The sequence below is a fragment of the Pan paniscus genome, chromosome 6 (genome assembly GCF_029289425.2).
Source record: "Pan paniscus chromosome 6, NHGRI_mPanPan1-v2.0_pri, whole genome shotgun sequence".
In the NCBI taxonomy this organism is placed as follows: domain Eukaryota; kingdom Metazoa; phylum Chordata; class Mammalia; order Primates; family Hominidae; genus Pan; species Pan paniscus.
Genome location: NC_073255.2, coordinates 194,359,194 through 194,382,119, shown reverse-complemented (window position 1 = coordinate 194,382,119; position 22,926 = coordinate 194,359,194). Strand labels below are relative to the sequence as shown.

At 51.7% G+C, this 22,926-nt stretch overlaps 1 protein-coding gene across 9 annotated transcripts in view; it reads left to right on the top strand.

The window, feature by feature from the left end:
• Nucleotides 1-22,926, top strand: part of PTPRN2 (protein tyrosine phosphatase receptor type N2) — a 1,079,664-nt gene that overhangs the window by 685,842 nt on the left and 370,896 nt on the right. For all 9 annotated transcript variants that reach the window (XM_034965368.3, XM_055115580.2, XM_034965369.3 and 6 more), the window contains one exon: nt 682-746. In XM_034965368.3, coding sequence (XP_034821259.1) covers nt 682-746 — 65 coding nt within the window. The remainder of the gene's footprint in view (nt 1-681; nt 747-22,926) is intronic.

The following is a 22,926-nucleotide window of genomic DNA, read 5'->3' as shown; positions in this document are numbered from 1 at the left end:
GGGCAGGTGGGTTTGCTGTGTTGGTGCTAGGATTACTGGGGTTTCATTTCCATCTGCTAATTGTTTCCAGAGCTCATTTCCCTTGGTTTGCCATCGAGTGCAATTCATTCTCTGAAAGTCTTCCTCATTCTACATCAGAAGAAAACCAGGGTGAGGCTTTTATTGGAGCGAAATTATTATAGGGTGTTCCTGTCAGGGCATGAACAAGAGGCTGCAAAATAGCTGGCGGTGCTGATGGCAGAAATACGCACATTCAGCTTTGCCTTCTACGGAGTCTTTTATCAACACCTAATGCTGGTTAATGAAACATATTTCCCAGTAATTATACAGCTACAAACGATTACGTAATTTTAAAATAAGACGTTGCAGTTTGCAGAATGCGTCTACATATTTCTCATCAGTGATTCACAGCAGTCCTGGGGACCCGGGTGGGACACCCCTCTCTAGATGAAACCGAAAGCGCACAGTTGTGCCGGCCCGAGGTGGACGCACACTGGGTCAGTGGGAAAATGGGGCCTCGTGCAGGTTCTAATTCTGGGCCTGTTCATGACCCTTCCATTAAGGTAGGCGGGTCAAGCAGTCATGTAATTGAAATTTTCAATAGAGGAAAATACTCAGAGGTGCCCGGAGACTGAGGACCTCTCCAACCTGACTCTTGTGCTTTCTGATTTTTCCTAACAGTTGACAACAAAGACAAACTGGAGGAAACCTCTGGACTGAAAATTCTTCAAACCGGAGTCGGGTCGGTGAGTAAGAGAAGGGGTGCCGTCTGCTCTGCGATCTGCAGTGCTGTGTGGGTGCTGGCGAACACCGTGAGAACAGAGGCTGGACCTGCAGGTTAATTCAGCCAAGGTCCTGTTTTCCTGGGAGGACCAGTGGGCTGCAGCAGGAGCACCCTCTGCGGGTGGGAAACGGTGGCGAAACGCGCCTGGCGAGTTCAATGATGTCTTAGGGCCTTTGAAGTCCTGATTTAGTATCCCCACAAGAAAAAGCATTCATGGCTAAGAAGAACGGAGAAGCCTTCAGAAAATAGGTGCTTCCTTCCTTCTTCAGCTGTTTTTTAGTTGCCAAGTGTGTGAAAATGAATATGGGCTAGAGGGATTACTCTTTCCTCCTGGGATTCAGTGGGACATGCTTGTATCTTCAATATCGAAGGACGCACATTTGGGAGAGGCAATATAAAACAGGAAATGCTTCCATAATATTGAAAATCTATCAAGCCCCTGTGTGTCCAAACCTTACCATGCTGGTATCAGAGAGGCGCTCGGCCAGGCCCCTCCAGCAGCTGGAGCCGCAGGCGCCTCCCCGCACCGCGCCGATGGCCGCTCTCCCCTGACATGACAACTTAATGAACTGCACACAGAGCGCGGACGCGCCTCCTCTGCGGAATGGCGTGTGGCCACTCGTCAGTCAGTGTGGACCGAAACCAATCTGCGCTCTCGCGTTCGAGATTCCGGGTTTCACAGCACTCGCCATTAGAGATAATTAACTGTGAAGGAGCGCTTATTTATGAGTGTGCTCGCTACACAGCAGAGCCGCCCTCTGCGGAGCCACTTAAAGACAAGCTGCTTCTGTGGGGAAATCTCGTCCTCACCAGGCCCCAGACTCGGGCTCTTGAAATAAGCTGCTTAATTGGCCGCTCTTCCCAAACAGAGGTTCTTGCGCTTCCCACGCAGAGCCTGCTTAAGAATAGCCTGAAGGGCTTTGAAACTGGCTGCGTCTGGGTTAAATGACGGGCAGGGTGTGGGAGAGGAGAGCAGCCGGCGACTGATGGAAACTGGCGTGCACGTCCCGGACAGGTGCTCCTGTTCTTGGTGTTTCTCGATGCCTTCCTGGCTCGTGCCGGATGAATGAGGTGTTGGGCAGCTGGTGATGCCCTGGTCTTTCCCGGGAGCTTGCTGTCTCTTTAGCACCCAGTGAAGGGTGAGAAAGAAGCCAAGAGTCTGGGGGGCTGCCGAGAGCCACCTGCATCCCACGGAAGGTGCAGTGACCGATGCGGAGGGGCCAAGTAGCTCCAAGGTGAAGTCAGTCGGGGGTGGCTGTGACCCGGCCGTGAGTCTCCTGCATGTGGAAGATGTGATGTCGGAGGTGCGTCTCCTGCGTGTACGAGGAGCTGTGGTGTCCTCCTGTCTTTCCTCTCCCTTCCGAGCTCATCACGTGGGGTGGTGGTTGGTGCTAAGTCATTCCTAGAGGGATAATGGTGTCCAGGAATTTGGGACAAATCTAGATGGACTCAGGTTAGAGCCATCTCTGTAACCTGGTCAGAGAATGCGTCGAGGCTGGGACCCTCTGCTGTACTGTGGAATATTTAGGCCCCGTGAGAAGCGGCTGTGGTGGGTGGGGAGGTGGGTCCTGTGGACATGAGGGAGGCTCTGCCCTGAGAGGGCTGGAGGGGTGAGGGTGGGGGACGGGGAATGGGAGACTCTGGGGTTCATCTGGGAGGTGACAAGTGTGGTGCCTGGTGTCCAGACACACCTTCCTCATTGAAACCTGGACTCCGGCCACTCCAGAAAAGAGGCAGGACATGGTGACAGGTGGAGCCACTGACTGGGCAGCTCCAGCCCAAGTGGCTTCTGCCATGTGCCTTGCCACACATTGCCTCTTAAGCATGGAAGGTCAGATGCTATTGTCCACGCACACGTGAGCCTGGGGGACAGCACCTCCCCGGCTGCCCACTCACAACGGAGCTCCTTCCCACGCACACGTGAGCCTGGGGGACAGCACCTCCCCGGCTGCCCACTCACAACGGAGCTCCTTCCCACGCACACGTGAGCCTGGGGGACAGCACCTCCCCGGCTGCCCACTCACAACGGAGCTCCTTCCCACGCACACGTGAGCCTGGGGGACAGCACCTCCCCGGCTGCCCACTCACAACGGAGCTCCTTCCCACGCACACGTGAGCCTGGGGGACAGCACCTCCCCGGCTGCCCACTCACAACGGAGCTCCTTCCCATGCACACGTGAGCCTGGGGGACAGCACCTCCATGGCCACCCTTTCAGGACAGAGCTGCCCTTCCCACGCTGCAGGAGCCACAGGGCCTGGTCGCTGTGGCTTCAGCCTCCCAGCTCCTCCTGTCCTCTGCTGGGCACCTGTGATGTCCAGGCACTCCCTGCTTGGATCAGGGGATCTGGGTTTCATCTTCCCAGCTCCTTCTGTCCTCTGCTGGGCACCTGTGATGTCCAGGCACTCCCTGCTTGGATCGGGGGGTCTGGGTTTTGTGCTATACTTGGTGCTCCCTCTCACTCAGGCCCCTTCTTGACTCTGCAGAGCTACCCCTCGCCATCTCTTTCACGGTGGCCTCCTGCGGTCTCTGTGCTCACCCCGGGACTCTGCTTCCTGTGTTGTCAAATGGGGATCGTCCCAGGACCCCCACCACTGGGTTGTGTGCAGGTTTCTGGGGTGGCAGAGTGCGGACGAGTGAGCACGCGTAAACATTCACTCTCATTCCCATCACGGTCCTGACGCCTCCACAGCATTTGATTAGGCAGGGGTTGGACCTTCTTGTTCCATCCACCCTGTCTCAGCACCCTCTGTCGCGCCTTCACCTCTCCCTCCCTCGATGCTACACGACAGATTATTTCCTGAAATTGTCTCCCACGTTCCTTCCTCCTCTGTCTAATCTGCTGTAAAACTCAAATGCTGGGTACTTTTCTCTTGGTTACTGTATTTTTCACTTAGAAAAAAATTTTTATTTAGTAATTTATCAAATCTGTTCTTTTGCCTTCTACTTTGATTATGTGTTTGATATCTTCTTTTATCTTTTCAATCATTTTAAACCTACTTATTTTATGGTCTCATTCAGACCCTCTGTTATTTTATGGTCTCGTCCAGATCCTCTGGCTTATTTTATGGTCTTGTTCAGACCCTCTGGCTTATTTTATGGTCTCGTTCAGACCCTCTGGCCGTTTCCTAGTCTTCGCTTTCTACAACTCCTGCTCATCACATCTGCTGACCCCCTCCTGTGGGTCTATCCTCTTTTGTGGTTGATGAAGTCTTTTTTTAGAATTGTGAGCTTACCCTCAGCAGGCATTGATGATACTGAAGTGTGAATTTCTATGTGAGAGTTTCTGGATAAGAAGTTTTGCCCTCAGTGTCCCAGCCGATCCACTTTCCTGTCAATTGCCCACCTGGGAGTTTCTGCTTCATTCAATAAAGTGTGGACTGTGCTCTGGCACATGCACAGATCTGGGGTTCAGCCCCCTCCCCACTTCCCCAGCTGGTGGGTGGTCTGTTCCTGGGCTTCAATCTTGAGGGAGGCAGGTCCTCAAGGTCCTGGGCTTCATGTGGAGTCCCCATCTCCATCCACCCCAAGGCCACAAGGGCTGTCCTCGTGTGACTATAGGAACTCACACCCCAGCTCTCAGCTTCCACAACTCACACCCCAGCTCTCAGCTTCCACAGGAACTCACACCCCAGCTCTCAGCTTCCACAGGAACTCACACCCCAGCTCTCAGCTTCCACAGGAACTCACACCCCAGCTCTCAGCTTCCACAGGAACTCACACCCCAGCTCTCAGCTTCCACAGGAACTCACACCCCAGCTCTCAGCTTCCACAGGAACTCACACCCCAGCTCTCAGCTTCCACACACTTGGATCCACAGAAAGATTCCAAATGTCCAAGAGCCACTTCAGCAGCAGCTCCCAGTCACGCCTGGTTTTGATTGCTCCTCTCAGTTTTGGAATCTGGAGATCCACTTTCTTCCTGTGCTCTCTCGGCTTTGTGCCCCCCGGAGTTGATGCCACGCATCATGTGGGATTTCGATGTGCGTGTGCGAGGGTCCCTGCTCAGCCTCAGTTTAGTGAGCTGTTCGTTCATTCCTTCCTAGGTATTTATATGCGTCAGGCAGGTTTTAAGAACTGAAACTACAGCAGTGACTAAAACAGACAAACCCTTCCATCACGAGCTCCCATTCCAGGTGAAGCTGGAGGTGCATCGAGGAATAAGGCCCATTGTTTCCTCTGAAGGCAGAACCCAGCCGTCACCTGCATTGCTTTCTGCTCTCACTGGGCGCGACGCCCATCTCTGTTCCCTTCAAGTCGACCAGCTCCTCCTTCGTGAGTTCTACAGATCGGACTCTCCAGGGCCTGGCTCCCTCCTCCTTTCTGCCTGTGCTGTCTCCTGTGGGGAACTCACCTGGGCCCTGGCTTTTTATGTTATCTGTTCGATGATGATCCCAAGCCTATGTCTCCAGCCCTGACCCATTCACCAAGCAACAGGTGTGTATGGCCACAGGTGTCCTCCTTTTCTCTCCTGGGAGATCTGTAGAGGAGCCTCACACTTAAAGTGGGCCACGCAGGGCTCTTGATCTTCCTGCCGCAGCCTGTTTCTCCCGTCAGGTTTACTTATCTCTTAATGGAAATGGCATCACTGCTCCTTGTGAAGCTCTGTCTAGGAAGTAGATTGATTCAATGCATGGAAATCTGAATTGCTGCTCAGATTATCTGTGAAGTGGACTATTTAACTCTGGAAAGAATTGGCCTCTGCCCACTCCTGATGCCCACCCATCTCATATGTGGGAAGGAAGGTTCTCCCTAGACTGTTGGGCTGATGGGCTTCCTGCGGGAGACCGTGGGGGCTGAGGGCAGAGGCAGGAGCTCACCTGCACAGCACCATGCCTCTGCTTCCATTCACATCCAACCTGTGTCCTCTCTGGCCCCTGAGCGAGCAGAGGATGGACCTTGACATTCCCAGGGGCAGAGGCTCCGTCATCTCTGGGACAGAAAATTACCAAACACTAGAGTGTTTATTTCACCCACTGGTTATGATCTGGCCACAAGGAGCTCATCCACCCTGACCTGCCTGTCTTCCTGGCCTTCTCCAGACATTTCTTTGTTCTCGTTCCACCAAATGCTGGAGACCAGCTCCTGGAGCATTATCCTTCTCCACGTGGCCATTTTACATTTCAAAAGATGGTTCTTCTCAAGCTCTTGACCCCACGGACATCGTGCCCAGAGGGCCCTCAAGCCCAGCATCTGTGTCTCCTGTCGCCCCAAGTGAGTGCAGAAAGCAATGCAGGTGACGGCTGGGTTCTGCCTTCAGAGGAAACAATGGGCCTTATTCCTCGATGCACCTCCAGCTTCACCTGGAATGGGAGCTCTGTGATGGAAGGGTTTCTCTGTTTTAGTCACTGCTGTAGTTTCGGGAGGTTTATATATTTGGAGTAGATTTGCAGTGGTGAAAATGGGAGAAAGGGGTACAAGTTGAGAAATTATTTAACAGCTAATGATTTTTTTTCTAATTGTAATTGCCTTATTCAGTATTAAGCCTGAATTTGACGATTCTGATTTTTAATGTATTTAAAATTCTTCTAATCCCTGACTCTGGAATATAAAGCAGAGTTTGATTACAGAAATCTAATAGCATTTACAAAATCTCTCCCCTGCGCTTGCGTTTAATGCAAGTGATGACAGATAGTGGAATTAAAACCTTTTAAGCCAAATGGAAATATCTCAAAACAAAATTTAAAGGAAATGAACAGATTACAGTGCAGATACACACCCCTCATAGATGGGTGGCATTTTGATGTATTTCAAAATCTAATTTCTGATATCTTGAAAAGTGTTTGCATTTTATTCAAATTAATAAAGCCACATTTTTTTCCAAAGGAAAGTGATAATCACCAAAAAGCAAAACTCAAAAGTTTGGAAGAAAAATAATTTGGATAAAGGCAGATCCATGGCTCCAGCCTTCTCAGTTGTGTCCAAAGTTAGGGGTGCGTTCTAGCTTCTTAGCATCGTGATAGAGCAGAGAGGTCCCCTGCCCAGCGTTCTAGCTTGTAAGCGTCGTGATAGACACAGAGGTCCCCTGCCCAGCGTTCTAGCTTCTAAGCGTCGTGATAGACACAGAGGTGCCCTGCCCAGCATGTCAGTGAGAAGTGGCCGACCCTGAGTCTCAGCAGAGCCCCTGCAGGCTCAGGAGCGTGAACAAGAGGAATTTGAGAAGCAACTGAGGGGAGGAGCTGCTCAGACTGGGGGCTGTCTGGGTGGCAAAGAGCCCCCCATCTCTGCTGAGGGAGCCTTCTCTCTGTCCAGTGTGGGATGAGGTCAGAGGTCTTCAGATGGTTATTCAAGGAGCCCTGGGGGCTCCGAGGCAGTTGGGTGTGAATCCCTGCTCAGCTCACGCTACCCTCACACTCCGGCTCAGCAAGGTCCAGGCTTCTGTTGCCTGCTGCTCATTGGGCTTCTGGGTGAAACTTTGTTCCAAGAAAGGATTCTGTAGCTAAGAATATGTGGATCCCAAAAGTCCCTTAAAAGTCTATGAACCTATGGTCATGTATCCACCCCATGAAAAATGTGAATTTGCCATGATATGTGTTACCTGGGATGGGGGGCGGGGGTGTGAGAATCTACCCCATGAATAATGTGAATTTGCCGTGTGATGTGTGTTACCTGGGGTGGGGGGTTGGGGGTGAGGGAATCCACCCCATGAATAATGTGAATTTGCTGTGTGATGTGTCTTACCTGGGTGGGGGGCGGGGGTGTGAGAATCCACCCCATGAATAATGTGGATTTGCCGTGTGATGTGTGTTACCTGGGGTGGGGGGTTGGGGGTGAGGGAATCCACCCCATGAATAATGTGAATTTGCCGTGTGATGTGTCTTACCTGGGTGGGGGGTGGGGGGTGTGAGGATCCACCCCATGAATAACGTGAATTTGCCGTGTGATGTGTCTTACCTGGGGTGGGGGTGGGGGTATGTGGATCCACCCCATGAATAATGTGAATTTGCTGTGTGATGTGTGTTACCTGGGGTGGGGGTGTGTGTGGATCCACCCCATGAATAATGTGAATTTGCCGTGTGATATGTCTTACCTGGGGTGGGGGTATGTGGATCCACCCCATGAATAATGTGAATTTGCTGTGTGATGTGTCTTACCTGGGGTGGGGCGGGGGGGTGGTGTCAGAATCCGCGCCATGAATAATGTGAATTTGCCGTGTGATGTGTCTTACCTGGGGTGGGGGTGGGGTGTGTGGATCCACCCCATGAATAATGTGAATTTGCTGTGTGATGTTTGTTACCTGGGGTGGGGGGGGGGTGGTGTGGGGATGCTCAGCACTTGTCACAGGGAGCAAGCAGTGGGCAGAACTGAGATGGGTGACGGATGTGTTCGAAACCAGCTTCATTTCCCCCCGACTTCCACCCTGTCATTTCCTGTCTGTGCAAAGAGGTTTGCTACTGTACACAGCTCATACCCGGTTGCTTGGGGATTACCAAGAGGAGCCTGGACATTGAATGCAGACTTTGGCCAAATCAATAGCAGGAACATATCAGCTGTGATGGGCCGACATGGCCATGCACCTTCTCCCTGGGGTCTTGTGAAGATGCAGATTTCCTGCCCGCCTCACCAGATGCCTGGTTCTGCACACCCAGGTGTGACCCAGGAGAGGACGGGACAGAGGGGGGCCTTTGCCCACAGGTGAAGAGAGCCGGAGTAAGGAGGTGGGGAGGTGGGGAGGAGCTGCCCCTGCTTGTCAGGGTGACAGCTGTTTTTGCTCTGCGGTGCCCAGCAGCAGGACCGTGCCTTTGTCAGGCACATTAAATGTTTCTGGTGGATCCGGGTGGATGAATGAGGCTCTTGGCTGGAAGAAATGCTATTTGGGAGATGCCAACAGGTGAGGTGGAGAGCTGGCAAGCAGACCACTCGCAAAGGGCTCTCCAGCCAAAATGATTTGTGTGAGACCGGAGGCCCTGTGGTGCTGGGGGCAGGTGAAATGTCAGAGCTACAGTGGGGTGAGAAATCCGTAGATGTTCCAATCACATCCTAAGTCTAAAGTCCTATTATTTTGTTGTTGTTGTTTGAGACAGAGTCTCGCTCTGTCGCCCAGGCTGGAGTGTGGTGGCACGATCTCAGCTCACTGCAAGCTCTGCCTCCCAGGTTCACGCCATTCTCCTGCCTCAGCCTCCCAAGTAGCTGGGACTACAGGCCCCTGCCACCATGTTCAGCTAATGTTTCTGTATTTTTAGTAGAGACGGGATTTCACCGTGTTAGCCAGGATGGTTTTTATGTCCTGACCTCATGATCCGCCTGCCTCGGCCCCCCAAAGTGCTGGGATTACAAGCCTGAGCCACCGTGCCCAGCCTAAAGTCTTCTTTTTAAGATTAGTACTGAAGGTTGCTTGAGAACAACAGTTTTGGTTTTATAAATAAAGACCAAATGTGATAAAACTCATATACGTACACTCCATGGTAGGCAGGGTGAATGAGTCTAACTCTTTAGAAGGCAGGACAGCAGTAGTCATCTGCAAACCAACAAACAAAAACTCTTCCCCTTTGGCTCAGTAATCAAACTCCGAGAAATGTATCCTAAGAAGACACTCCATCCAGCAAGGAAATCAGAAAAACAAAACCTTCACCAAAAAAAAAACTGACTTAAAATATAAAACTATAGCAAGGTAACTCATCATAACAATCAAATAAATCAAATTCTGTGATTTCATTTAAAATTTTGAGAACTCTAAACTTAAAGGCAGCTGTGTAAACATGTGTGTGCACAGAGATGTTAGAAGCCCATGTACGTAACAGGTGAATAAGAGAGCAGCTCTTATGGGGTTGATGGTGGCAGCAGCAGAATGACGAGGCTCGTAATTGGGAAAGGAGAGCTTTATTCCTTATAAAGAGCTGCATCCTGCAGGACAGCCAACCTGACCAGCTGGGAAGCGTAGCCTCCGGCCAGAAGCCAGAAACAGGCACTTCTAGTGAGAGGCAAAGGGAACAGGAATTTATGCTGAGTGGGTGGCTAAGTATACATATTCAGCAGGTTATGGGAGGAGCCGTGAATATTTGTGAAGGGGAGACGCGGGCATGCATGGTCAGCTAATGTTTGCAAAATGCATCCCATGTTCACTGGGGCATGGAGACTTAACATGTAAACAGATTACAGTTAGGCATTCTGCATCAAAAGGTGAAGCTGAGGACATGAAGGCCCTCCCTGTGCAGCCTCCACAGACTAGCCAGAGGCACTCCGTGAATGGGGTCTCTTATGAGAAGGGAATGCTGATTGGTTGTTGGGTCGAAACCATAAAAGGAAGAGCAGCTTCAGGCACTTGGTGGATATCAGGAATGGAGTCTTTTAAAAGGGCTGGTTTCTGTTCAGCCCTCAGAGAAGGAAGCCTGGTGGTGATTAGTTGAGAGGGGGACAGTAACCAGGCGGGTCTGAACCCAGGGAAGGAAGCCTGGTGATGATTAATGATGGGGGCGGGTAACCAGGCGGGTCTGACCTTCATCCTGTCACGGTCCCAACTCAGTTTTAAGGTTTCTCTGGGGTCCTCTTGGTCAAGAGTGGGTCATTCCGTCAGTTGGGGCTTCGGACTTTATTTTTCTCAGTGGAATTGCAAGTGAGTTTTTTCCTCTGTCCAAAAGTTTTTATATTATTTCTGACTTCTTATTTTGAAACCATTATAGATTCACAGGGAATTGCAAAGTTATAACAAAGAAGTCTCATGTATCCCTTACCCAGTGAGGTTTTCCCCTGGTGGTTACGTGTGGGTAATTATAAAAGCCAATTATGGCAAAACCAGGAGATTGATATTGGAACAATGTGTGTGTCTAGTTCTATCTCATTTTACCTTTAGTACCATTTTTTACAACCTAAATAAAGAGAAAATATGTAACCAAAGCAAAGGCGTTTACACACACATTAGCAAACGTGGGGACCTGAGGGGAGCAGCCACCATCTGGGACATGGCGGCCCCCATCACCCATTGACCGTGGTTGCTGTGGGAAACGCTCACAGTAACGAAAGTCATCAGACATCCGTGAAGATTCTGCGTGGCATGGTGCTGCGCATAGGCCAGTACATGACAAAGGTTTAAAATCACTGCTGGCCTTTAGATGAGGGCCTGTGTTTGGGGATTCAAGAGAAGGGGCATTGGATGCGGGGGGTGGGGGGGCGCAGGATGGGCCGGTGGGGCAGAGAGAACGGCCACACGTTCCTGACGGGGCCCCTGGAGCAGGAGCTTGGAGGAGCAGCTCCCAGGAGGAAGAGAAGCTCCCGTGGTCAGAGGTAGGTTTGTCAGAATGGAGCGAAAGCGGTGGGTTCAGCAGTATCTGAAGGAAGAGATCACAGCTCCTGAGGCTCCGGACAGTGGATCTAAAAAGGCTGAGGTGTCAGAGTTCACAGGGTTCCTTGGGTAAGGTGACTGATCTGAGCTTGCGAAGGTAACAGTGTGTTTGATGGTAATGTTGGGTCACACCAAGGATAGAAGCCTGGGGGGACCACTGAACCCTACATCTCACGCTACGGCTTGTCCCTAGTGCCGGCTCAGCCTAAAGAACCAGGCTGCAGTGACTGGGGTGTAACACTCCAGCAATCTCAGACCGTCCATGAGCCCAAGAAAAACCAGGGTCTCTCTCTCCAGAAACACTCACTCACACCCCCCAAGACAGCGTGCGTTTCAGGGAACCTGTGGCATCCCACCCCAGAAGCCCAAGAGCATGTGGGAAGCTCTGCCAAGGGTGGGAGGCAGGGGGTGGTGGTGCCTGTGTGGGCTCTTGCCCACTCAGTGCATGTGGTGGGCTCTGGCAGTACTGGGGGGAGTGGGTATGGTGGGGAGCAGGTACTAGGGGGAGCGAATACTGGGTGGAGCAGGTATTGGGGAAGCGGGTACTGGGTGAAGCGGGTACTGGGGGAGTGGGTACTTGGGGAAGCGAGTACTGGGGGAGCAGGTACTGGGGGAGCGGGCACTGGGGGAGTGGGTATGGTGGGGAGTGGGTACTGGGGGGAGTGGGTAATGGGGGAGCAGTTACTGGGGGAGCGGGTACTGGGGAAGCGGGTACTGGGGGAGTGGGTACTGGGGGAGCGGGTACTGGGGAGTGGGTATGGGGGTTGGGTACTGGGGGAAGCACGTACTGGGAGAGTGGGCAATGGAGTGGGCACTGGGGGAGTGGGTACTGGGGGGAGCAGGTACTGGGGGAGCGGGTACTGGGGGGAGTGTGTACTGGCGAGTGGGTACTGGCAGCAGCAGGTAATGTGGGGAGTGGGTACTGGAGGAGTGGGTACTGGGGGGAGTGGGTACTGGCGAGTGGGTACTGGCAGCAGTGGGTAATGGGGGGAGAGGGTACTGGAGGAAGTGGGTACTGGGGGGAGTGGGCATCTTTGTCATTTCCTGCACCGTCACTCTATTTTATTCTAATATGCATTACTTGACAGATGGTTTTCTCCTAAATGCAAAAGTGCCTCAGTCCTAAGAAAAGCCTGTTTACTGGTAAATATTCCTAATTTGCGTCTGAAAGGGAAATCTGCATGAAATTGCATTAAAATATTTGCATCAGCCCAGCCCAGGCAGCTCTGCATTCAGCCCATCTGAGGACCCCAAATGAGCCTTTGGTTGGTGGGAGGTCAGAGGTCAGGAGCAGCCCCTTCTCTGGTTTGGCTCTGTGGTGAGGACCTCAAATGCCCCAGGACAGGCCTGTCATGGGTGGGCTCAGCTGATGAGGACTTCGATGGCCCCAGGACAGGCCCGCTCTGGGCTTGGCTGTGTGACAAGGACCTCGAAGGCCCCAGGACAGGCCCATCATGGGTGGGCTCAGCTGACGAGGACCTCGATGGCCCCAGGACTGGCCCGCTGTGAGTTTGGATCTGTGACAAGGACCTCGATGGCCCAGACAGCCCCACCGTGGTGGGCTTGGCTCTGTGGTGAGGACCTCGATGGCCCCAGGATAGACCCGCTGTGGGTTTGTCTCTGTGACAAGGACCTCAATGGCCTGGGGCAGCCCCACTGTGGTGGGCTCAGCTGCACCCCATCAGCCTGCTTGCTGCTTACTGCTCTTCTCACTCTTTTTCTATTTCTCAAAAGTGAAGAAAAACACAAAAATGTATTTTCGATATAATTAACTGCACTTGACGTATTGACAAATAGGAGTTCATCATGAAACAACATCTTTTCCTCCTGGAATTATGAATGGCACACAGGTTTCCACGTCGCGCTGGCTCACGGATGCCTTCTCAATACTTTCCTGTGACTTAAAGGCAGGAGAGGTGCTGTGTGATGTGGCTGTTGCTATAGCAACACATTCAATTTTTATTCAATATCAGAGTAAATAGTCACATAAGATGAAATAAGTCATGTCTGCCTGTGGCAATGGCAGTCCCTGCTTCTCGACACGCCTCCCTCCCTCCCTGTGCCCTTTTCTAACATTTTCAACTGCATTTTTATAAAAATATGCATAATATAGATTTCAGTCGCAGGGACACAGCTTATTGTCTGAGGTGGGGACTTGGTGATGTCTCCCGCTGAAGAAACGGAGGCCCGCCTTGTGCCTGGGTCTTAGTGGAAGGCAAGATTGTCCCTGCAGGTTCCCTAGGGAGCCTGGCTCACGTGGCACCAGAAGTTCATTTTTATTTAAACAACTGAACTCTAGGGATGTTCATAAGGTCCCTCAGTGTGTAATAATCCAGAAACCCCTTTTAGTGGGTCAACCCATCAGACTTGGAGTTGCTTAAAGAGAATGAAGAAAATTAACAGGATCCTGCACCCCCCAAAGCTCCTGCTGCAGCTTTTTCAGAACAGTGGCAGCACAGTGGCAGCAACAGTTGTGATGCTCGCCCCTCCCCGGGGTCTGTTCCACACTTCACATGGGTGTCATCTCCCTTGTCCCCAGGAGGCAACATTTCACAGAGGGGAGACCAAGGCAGGAGAAGTGACATGGCAGAACCGGCAGCCGGTGCCAGCCCCAGGCAGCCTGACTCAGGCCAGGTCGTACTCCCTACACTGAGCCCCACATCAAATTAAGTTCCTTTTCTCATGGAGATTCCTGAAAGCTGAAATGTCCTTAGCTACATCTATAGCACATTCGCACCTGGTATACTCCATGAATATGAAACTTTTACCTGGCAGAGTTCATGAGATACAGGTGGGAAACCCTAATTTTCAACCCTGGAATTGTCCAGCTAGGGACATGGACGCTGATGAGCAGAGCCCAGAGGTGTGTCTGTCAGGGGAAACTCTCCTGTTGGGGCCAGCAGGAGGAACTTGGCTTGTTTCCAGCGTCAGGCGGGTGCATCTGCATCCCCTTCAGGGACCCTCCTTCTGAAAGCCCCATGCCCTTCTGCTCAGGTGCCTTTCTCTGCCCAGGTGGGCATCAGGTGCCCTGGAGAGGCTAGGCCTGGGTGGCTGCCAGGATGCATTGTGTCCAATGCCCCCAGCCCAGGCCCACCTGGGCACTGTGGAGTGGAGGAACGTGCTGCAGGTGTAAGGGCAGCCTTGCTCCCGAGACAGTGAACATGGAGCCAAGCCCACCCTGGTGGGGGCTGTCGTTCCAGCCTTGAGACCGCCCTGGCATCACATTTTCCATAATCACTTATAAGGGCAGCCACTGAGCATCCAGGCCAACTCAGGTACCCCTTTTGCTTGAGCCAGTGGCCTCAAGCTACTACTCTGTGTGGGTAAGAAAAAGCAGTGTCTCTGTTCTTCTGAGTTCCTAGGAGGGGTGGACTCCTGTAACAAAAAACCGATTCACAAGAGATAAACAAGCCGAAGTGGATTCACATGTGCGCCTCCTGCATCCATGAGCCATACCCAGAGAAACGGGTCAATCACAAAGAGGTGTGTAGACTCAGGCTTCAGCACCATCATCTGCTGAGACAGAGCAGGAGGAGCAATGAGGAGGTGATAGGGTTTGGCTGTGTCCCCACCCAAATCTCACCTTGAATTGTCACTCCCACAATTGCCATGTGTCGTGAGAGGGAACTGGTGGGAGGTTATTGAATCATGGGGGCTGGTCTTTCCCGTGCTGTTCTCGTGACAGTGAATGAGTCTCATGAGATCCGATGGTTTATAAAGGGCAGTTTCCCTGCACATGCTCTCTCTTGTCTGCCACCCTGTGAGATGTGCCTCTGACCTTGTGAGGCCTTGTGATTGTGAGGCCTCCCCAAAACCACGTGGAACTGTGAGTCCATTAAACCTCTTTCTTTCATAAATTGCCCAGTCTCCAGTATGTATTTATCAGCAGCATGAAAACAGATTAACACAGGAGGGGACCAGAGAAGCCAGTCAGCGAGGGCAAGGCCTGTCATGCACCCTCAGTCGAGCCCTCTGCATTGATGGGGTTTCCAGTGACGAGAGCCGTCCTCTTCCAGGTGCAGAGAGGAGCCACCCTTAGAAATGGAGGACTCCTTTATAAACATAGATCTCTCTTATAGAAGAGAATCAACTTGTTTTCAGAGCTTCTCCTATATCTTCAGTTTCTCAAAATAATCCTTATGCCAAAAAGGCATACATTTATTGGGATGGTGTGTTCTGGTCTCTGACAGTCATTTTGGGGTGCTATGTTCTGGTCTCTGACAGTCATTTTTGGATGGTATCTTCTGGTCTCTGACAGTCATTTGGGGGTGATATGTTCTGTTCTCCGACAGTCATTTTGGGGTGGCATGTTCTGGTCTCTGACAGGCATTTTGGGGTGGTATGTTCTGGTCTCTGACAGGCATTTTGGGGTGGTATGTTCTTGTTTTTGACAGTCATTTTGGGGTAGTGTGTTCTGACCTCCAACAGTTATTTTTGGGGTGATGTGTTCTGGTTTCTGACAGTCATTTTGGGGTGGCGTGTTCTGGTCTCCAACAGTCATTTTGGGGTGGTGTGTTCTGATCTCCAACAGTCATTTTGGGGTGGTGTGTTCTAGTCTCTGACAGTCGTTTTTGGGGTGATGTGTTCTGATTTCTGACAGTCATTTTTGGGGTGGTGTGTTCTGATCTCTGACAGTCATTTTTTGGGTGGTGCGTTCCGATCTCTGACAGTCATTTTTGGGGTGGAGTGTTCCGATCTCCAACAGTCTTTTCTGGGGTGGTGTGTTCTGGTCTCTGACAGTCATTTTTGGGGTGTTGTCTTCCGGTTTCTCACAGTCATTTTGGGGTTGTGTGTTCTGGTCTCCAACAGTCATTTTGGGGTGGTGTGTTCTGATCTCCAACAGTCATTTTGGGGTGGTGTGTTCTGGTCTCCAACAGTCATTTTGGGGTGGTGTGTTCTGTTCTCCGACAGTCGTTTTTGGGGTGACGTGTTCTGATCTCCAACAGTCATTTTTGGGGTGGTGTGTTCTGGTCTCTGACAGTCATTTTTGGGGTGGTGCATTCCGATCTCCAACAGTCATTTTTGGGGTGGTGTGTTCTGAGCTCCGACAGTCATTTTTTGGGTGGTGTGTTCTCTTCTCCAACAGTCATTTTTCGGGTGTTGTGTTCTGGTTTCCAACAGTCATTTTGGGGTGGTGTGTTCTGGTCTCCAACAGTCATTTTGGGGTGGTGTGTTCTGATCTCCAACAATCATTTTGGGGTGGTGTGTTCTGGTCTCCGACAGTCATTTTGGGGTGGTGTGTTCTGGTCTCTGACAGTCATTTTTGGGGTGACGTGTTCTGATCTCCAACAGTCATTTTTGGGGTGATGTGTTCTGATCTCTGACAGTCATTTTTGGGGTGGTGTGTTCTGATCTCCGACAGTCATTTTGGGGTGGTGTTCTGACAGTCATTTTGGGGTGGTGTGTTCTGGTCTCCAACAGTCATTTTGGGGTGGTGTGTTTTGATCTCCAACAGTCATTTTTGTGGTGTCATGTTCTGTTCTCTGACAGTCATTTTTGGGGTGGCATGTTCTGTTCTCCAGCAGTCATTTTGGGATGGTGTGTTCCGTTCTCCAACAGTCATTTTTGGAGTGGTGTGTTCTGGTCTCCCACAGTCATTTTTGGGGTGGTATGTTCTGATCTCCAACAATCATTTTTGGGGTGGTGTGTTCTGATCTCCAACAGTCATTTTGGGGGTGCCGTGTTCTGATCTCCGACAGTCATTTTGGGGGGTGGTGTGTTCTGGTCTCTGATAGTCATTTTTGGGGTGGTGTGTTCTGATCTCCAACAGTCATTTTTGGGGTGGTGTGTTCTGATCTCCAACAGTCATTTTGGGGTGGTGTCCTGACAGTCATTTTGGGGTGGTGTGTTCTGGTCTCCAACAGTCATTTTGGGGTGGTGTGTTCTGACCTCCAACAGTCATTTTTGTGGTGTCATGTTCTGTTCTCTGACAGTCATTTTTGGGGTGGCATGTTCAGTTCTCCGACAGTCATTTTGGGGTGGTGTGTTCTGTTCTCCAACAGTCATTTTGGGGTGGTGTATTCTGGTCTCTGATAGTCATTTTTGGGGTGGTGTTTTCTAGCCTTTGACAGTCATTTTTGGGGTGGCATGTTCTTCGACAGTCGTTTTTGGGGTGGCATGTGCTGATTTATGACAGTCATTTTTGGGGCGGCATGTTCTGTTCTTCGACAGTTGTTTTTGGGGTGGCATGTTCTGATGTATGACAGTCATTTTTGAGGTGGTGTGTTCTCATCTCCTACATTAGAAACTGATGGATGGTGGAGGGCCCTAGACACTGGGCCCTAGTAGCTCTTTAGTAGTTTACAGGCACAAACTTTACCTTCACTTTCATTCCTGTGAAACAAAGGATCTATTAAAAGTCTAATTAGGGTTGTGTGTGTGCAAACCCTTTTACTGAAGTGCCACTCTATTTTTTTTTTTAATGAGAGCATAAAGCAAAAAGAACATTCTTAAGAAGTAACTTTCTTCTGTTGACAAGCACTTGGACTTAACGTTCCACAAAAACAGAAAATCCTCTCCTTTCTCATAGGCAGAGACGCATCGCTGCAGTCACAGGGGCTTGGCCTCAGACATCTAGCGTGTACTGAGGGGGTGTTGCCATGTTGACCATGTGCGTCCTCTCTGGCTGCCACAACAGAATACTGCAGAGTGGGGGGCTTCAGTCACAAACCTTTATTGCTCACAATCCTGGTGGCTGAAGTCCAAGATCAAGGTGTGGGCAGGGCTGGTCTCTCCCAAGGCCTCTCTCCTGGGCTTCAGATGCCATCTCTGCATCCTCAAGTCCTTACCCCTCTGTGTGCACCTGTGTCTGCATCTCCTCTTCCTACAAGGATGCCAGTCACATGGGATCAGGCTCACCCTCATGACCACATTTTACTGTAATGACTCCTGTAAACACCCCCATCTCCACATACCATCATGACCTCATTTTACCATAATGACTACTGTAAACACCCTCATCTCCACATACCCTCATGACCTCATTTTACCGTAATGATTCCTGTAAACACCCCCATCTCCACATACCATCATGACCTCATTTTACCATAATGACTCCTATAGACAACTCCATCTCCACATACAGTCACATTCGGAAGTTCTGGGATTAGAGCTTCCCATAGGCACTTTGGAGAGACCCAATTCAGCTCTAACTCTGACCCTGTTAGTGTCTCATTTAACTCAGAGTGCCTTTTTATCATTTGTTCCAAAAGATAGCATTGGGTCAAGCTAGCTTCAAAGGAATACATCTATGCCATTTTCCTGCAGCATGTCAAACAATAAATTAAAAAGTGAAAAATTCTACCAAGGCAATCAGGGAGAGTGAATTAATGAATAAATACATGAATAAAATTTAGCGCGATTTTTAGACGGATAATAGGATAGTTTTGTCCAAAAACCCTTCAGATCCACGGTTCAGTCTGAGCCATCCAGCCATAGCAATAAAGTAAAAATTACCACATGGTACAAATGTGTCACCGTCAACGATGCTCAGCGTGGAGATGGCCTGCCCGCCCTCAGAGCTGGAGAAGGATGTGGCTGCATCTGCCTATGGGCTGGGTCCCTTGGGTGATTTTGCAGGGAGGATGTACAGGGTCCTCCTTCTGCCAACACCACATGATGACCAAGACTCACACCTCCCAGGAGCTGCCAGTGCCCCCTCTAGCATGGGGACCCTAAAAAATTCTTGATGTTGAAGCAATATAACTTGTGTTGCAATTTTACTTCTTTGGCAGTGTTGTCTTTTACTTTGCGATGTATTTCCTGATAGAAGCCTTTTCATTTTGGTGTGCGGCAGGTAGAGTAATGAATTTATTTTAGAAATGTCAGTGGCATTTTATGATGCTACCTTCAGCAGCAACATCACAGGGCCTGATTGTGAAGCTGCTAATTTACAGATCGTCTCTAAGTGAATGGAAACAAATTCTGGTCCTCAGAGCCCTGCTAATATACAATGTTCAATTTTTAATTTCCAGTCCATCTTAGATTACGGGGATGAAAAACAATATTTAATCCCTCGTTAACACATGAATAAGCGGAAGCTGTCATTTTCAACCAGACAATAACGGGATTATCTCAAGGACTGTCAGTTTATGTGAAAACATTATGTTGCCCAAATTTTCATAAAAATTAGCAGTGGATAATATTCAAGATCAGAGCAATGGAAAGAGAAAAATATGCATTCATGGTAATAAATATTCATATTTGTCTGCTCAGGAGATGAAAATCTAATCAAGGGGCTATTGAAGCTCTGGCTTTTTTTTTTTTAACCAAGACGTTTCATCTAAATTGGGTTTGATATGGAAATTAGTCTCACTCAAAGTCCTCCAGGCCACGAGCATGCCGGGCTCACGTGGGGTGAGGTGGCCGCTCTATCAGATGTCGCTTCTGGCATGGGCCACCTTAGACAACAGCCACCAATGCCGGGGTTCACACTGTCTCTCTTGGTTCAGCATCCTCAGAGTTTAACGCAAGGGAGTGTTCAGAGCCCCCTCCCTTTTTAAAGGAAAAAAAAATATGATTTCATGCCGGTTAACTCCCAGCTACTGCAGGGTTAAAATTGTCTGTGTTTTTGCTTTTGTTGACAATTACCATAAATCAGAAGACACTCTGCATGGAGCTTAATGAAATATGTATGATTTTAAAAAGAAAAGATGGGAGCTGCAGGACGTTGCTCTGTGTGTGTGCGTGCACGTGTGTGTGCATGTGTGTGTGTGCACATGCACGTGCATGCGTGTGTGGGTGTGCGTGTTGGGGGGTGTGTTCCTGCTGTTCTCATGGAGGCTGTGCTTTTCCTACACATGGGCAGGCTTGAAAACACAGACTCCAAGAGCTCCTCAGTGAGTAAGCGTGGGTGCACGGTATCACACTGACCCTTCCAGCCCCACGGAATCCGAGAGCTCCTCAGTGAGTAAGCGTGGGTGCGCGGTATCACACTGACCCAGCCCCACGGAATCTGAGAGAGCTCCTCAGTGAGTAAGCGTGGGTGTGCGGTATCACACTGACCCTTCCAGCCCCTTTAAGGAGCCTCAGGGTCCGTGCTCTTGAGCACCGGCCGGCCCAGCACGGGGATCCCTGGTGCATGAGGTCTCCCATGGACCGCAAGCCACCAAGAGGGTATCTTTTGGGGAACTGAATCTTTGCTCACTTACACTTATAAATTCCTAGACAGCAAAGCTGAGATGGGCTTGTCTGAGCCTCAGGAAGGAACACGGGCAGGCCCTTCAGAGTCAGAGAGCCGGAACACCGCCAAGTAGCCTTCGCTCCACATCAAGAACGCTTCCTACTGACATACGCATGATTTTCCTTGGGGCGCTGTTAATTGTGTTAGAGAGCTGAATGTTTATATTCACACACATTTTAAAATCTCACGCCTGACATATTTCCTGTTCCTCTTCTCCCTGGTCAAGCAGAGCTGATCGTGGGATGTTTTGATGATTTTGGCGAAGGGCTTGGGGAACGTGGTTTCTGAAGACGTCTCTGAGCAGACTCACTCCTCTCCTGTCCCTGCTGCTCCCAGCTGTGCAGTGCCTGTTCCTGAGACCTGGCTCTGAGGCCCACAGGGAGGGTTGGCTGTTCCCCAGCCCACTGTTAGGAACACCTTCTGCACCACCCACCAAGACCCGGGCTTTGATGCTGGGTCCAGAGACATCACCTTCCTCTTTGTGACTTGGGCGGGGTGCACGGAAGGGAGGAGAGAGGACCCCGAGGAAACCCTGGGTAGGGCACTCGGACCTGGGATCCCCGAGGAAACCCTGACCATGGCACTTGGACCCGGGGCCCCGAGGAAACCCTGGTGCTTCACTCAGATCCGGGGTCCCCGAGGAAACCCTGGGTAGGGCACTCGGACCTGGGATCCCCGAGGAAACCCTGGTGCTGCACTCGGACCCGGGGTCCCCGAGGAAACCCTGGTGCTGCACTCGGACCCGGGGTCCCCGAGGAAACCCTGGGTAGGGCACTCGGACCTGGGATCCCCGAGGAAACCCTGACCATGGCACTTGGACCCGGGGCCCCGAGGAAACCCTGGTGCTGCACTCAGATCTCGGGTCCCCGAGGAAACCCTGGTGCCACACTCAGGCCTGGGGTTCCTCCAGGGACTGCCACATCCTGCACCTTCCCCTGCGGGTAAAGGCTAGCGAGGCCGTCCAGGGCATCAAGGCCCATTTCAGAACGTCCTCCTCCTGGAGGGCCGGCGAGCTGCGTGTCCCTAGTGCCTCCTGCGGCTCCCAGAGGCTCCCCCGGCACGCCCCCCTGCCGGCACTGTCCCCAGGTGGCTGCTGGCACCCACACAGCAGCTGCCCCAACCTTCCCTCTTAGAAAGTTCTCCGCCCTGGAGTTCCGGGGCCAGGTGAAGCCCCTTAGAGCACCATTCCCGCTGCCCCCGACCCATCCTCACTCTTGGGGTGCAGTGCGGCCTCTCCCAGACCCACGTGGGGGCGCTGGTCTTCCCGAGGCCACCCTGGTGGACGTGGAAGCTGCTGATTGCCGCCGTCTGCCTGCCTTGGCTGTCTGTGCATCTTCCTGGGAGAAACGTCTTCTAGGGCCCTTTACCCATGAGAGGACCTGCCAAGGAACTAGATTATTTGTGGTGGTGTCAGTATCCAACAGTACTTTTTTCTAAGGAAAGGGATAACTTGCCACAGGAAAAGAAAACCCTGAGGCTTTAGACACAGCCACCCATCCTGTCTCCAGGCTCTGGTGACAGACTCTGTCCTGGGGCCACTGCTGGTTAATTCAGGCTTCTCCAAGCTGGGAATTCGCTTCCAGAAGAGTGGCCCCCAGGATGCTTTGCCTTGAGGGTCAGCCCTGTCCGCCTTACCTCAGGCCCAGCAGAAATAGCAGGGGATGGGTCACAACAAGAGACCAACACAAAAACAGGGCTTGGATGAGCCCACTCGGGCACCCAGTCCACGGTCCAGGGCACTGAGGTCTCGCGGAGAGGAGGGAGGGTGAGCGTGGACTGCATTGTTTGCAAGGAGTCGTGAATTCTGACACTGTCCAAGGAGCTGCAGGTGCTGCCCCAGATGGAGACAGCCAGGAACACCTCTAGGCCACTGCAGTGGTGATGGCCAAGGCAGACCTGCCCTGCTGACCCTCTGCAGCCCCATGCCCGCCCTGGGGATGCCTGGCCTGGGGGCTCGGCCCCTCCTGACCCTCTGCAGCCCCGTGCCTGCCCTGGGGATGCCTGGCCTGGGGGCTCGGCCCCTCCTGACCCTCTGAAGCCCCGTGTCTGCCCTGGGGATGCCTGGCCTGGGGGCTCGGCCCCTCCTGACCCTCTGCAGCCCTGTGCCCCCCTGGGGACGCCTGGCCTGGGGGCTCGGCCCCTCCTGACCCTCTGCAGCCCCGTGCCCCCCTGGGGATGCCTGGCCTGGGGGCTCGGCCCCTCCTGACCCCCGAGGCCCAAGGTGCTGCAGCAGCAGCAGCCACCAGGGGTCACACTTGCTCGCCTCCTGCACAGGCCATGGCCCCACAATCAGGGCTGCAAGAAGAGATGGAGAAAGAGACACCTTGGAAGTGGCTGGAACGATCTCCCTTTGGAGTCACCCTGTCTGCTGGAATTAAGACTTCTGGGACTGCACAGTGAAGTTCCCGGCAATGACTCATTTTCTGATATTGGTGCCTGAATTGCAGCTTCCGTGGCTGCCACTTCAGGAAGATAACGTGTGACCCGGAGCAAGGTTATCAGAAACTGCCGATAGAGGTTTGCCACCTCCCACCATGAATACGGACGCTGATAGGAGGAAGCCCTCACGCGCTCCCTCGGCTCTCACGGAACGCCTGGAAACTCTCCAGCTTTCTCTTGTTTGAAGAAGGAGCCCCCAGGAGACTTCCAGGACAGCACGGTCTGGACCGTTTCCAAGCCCTTTAG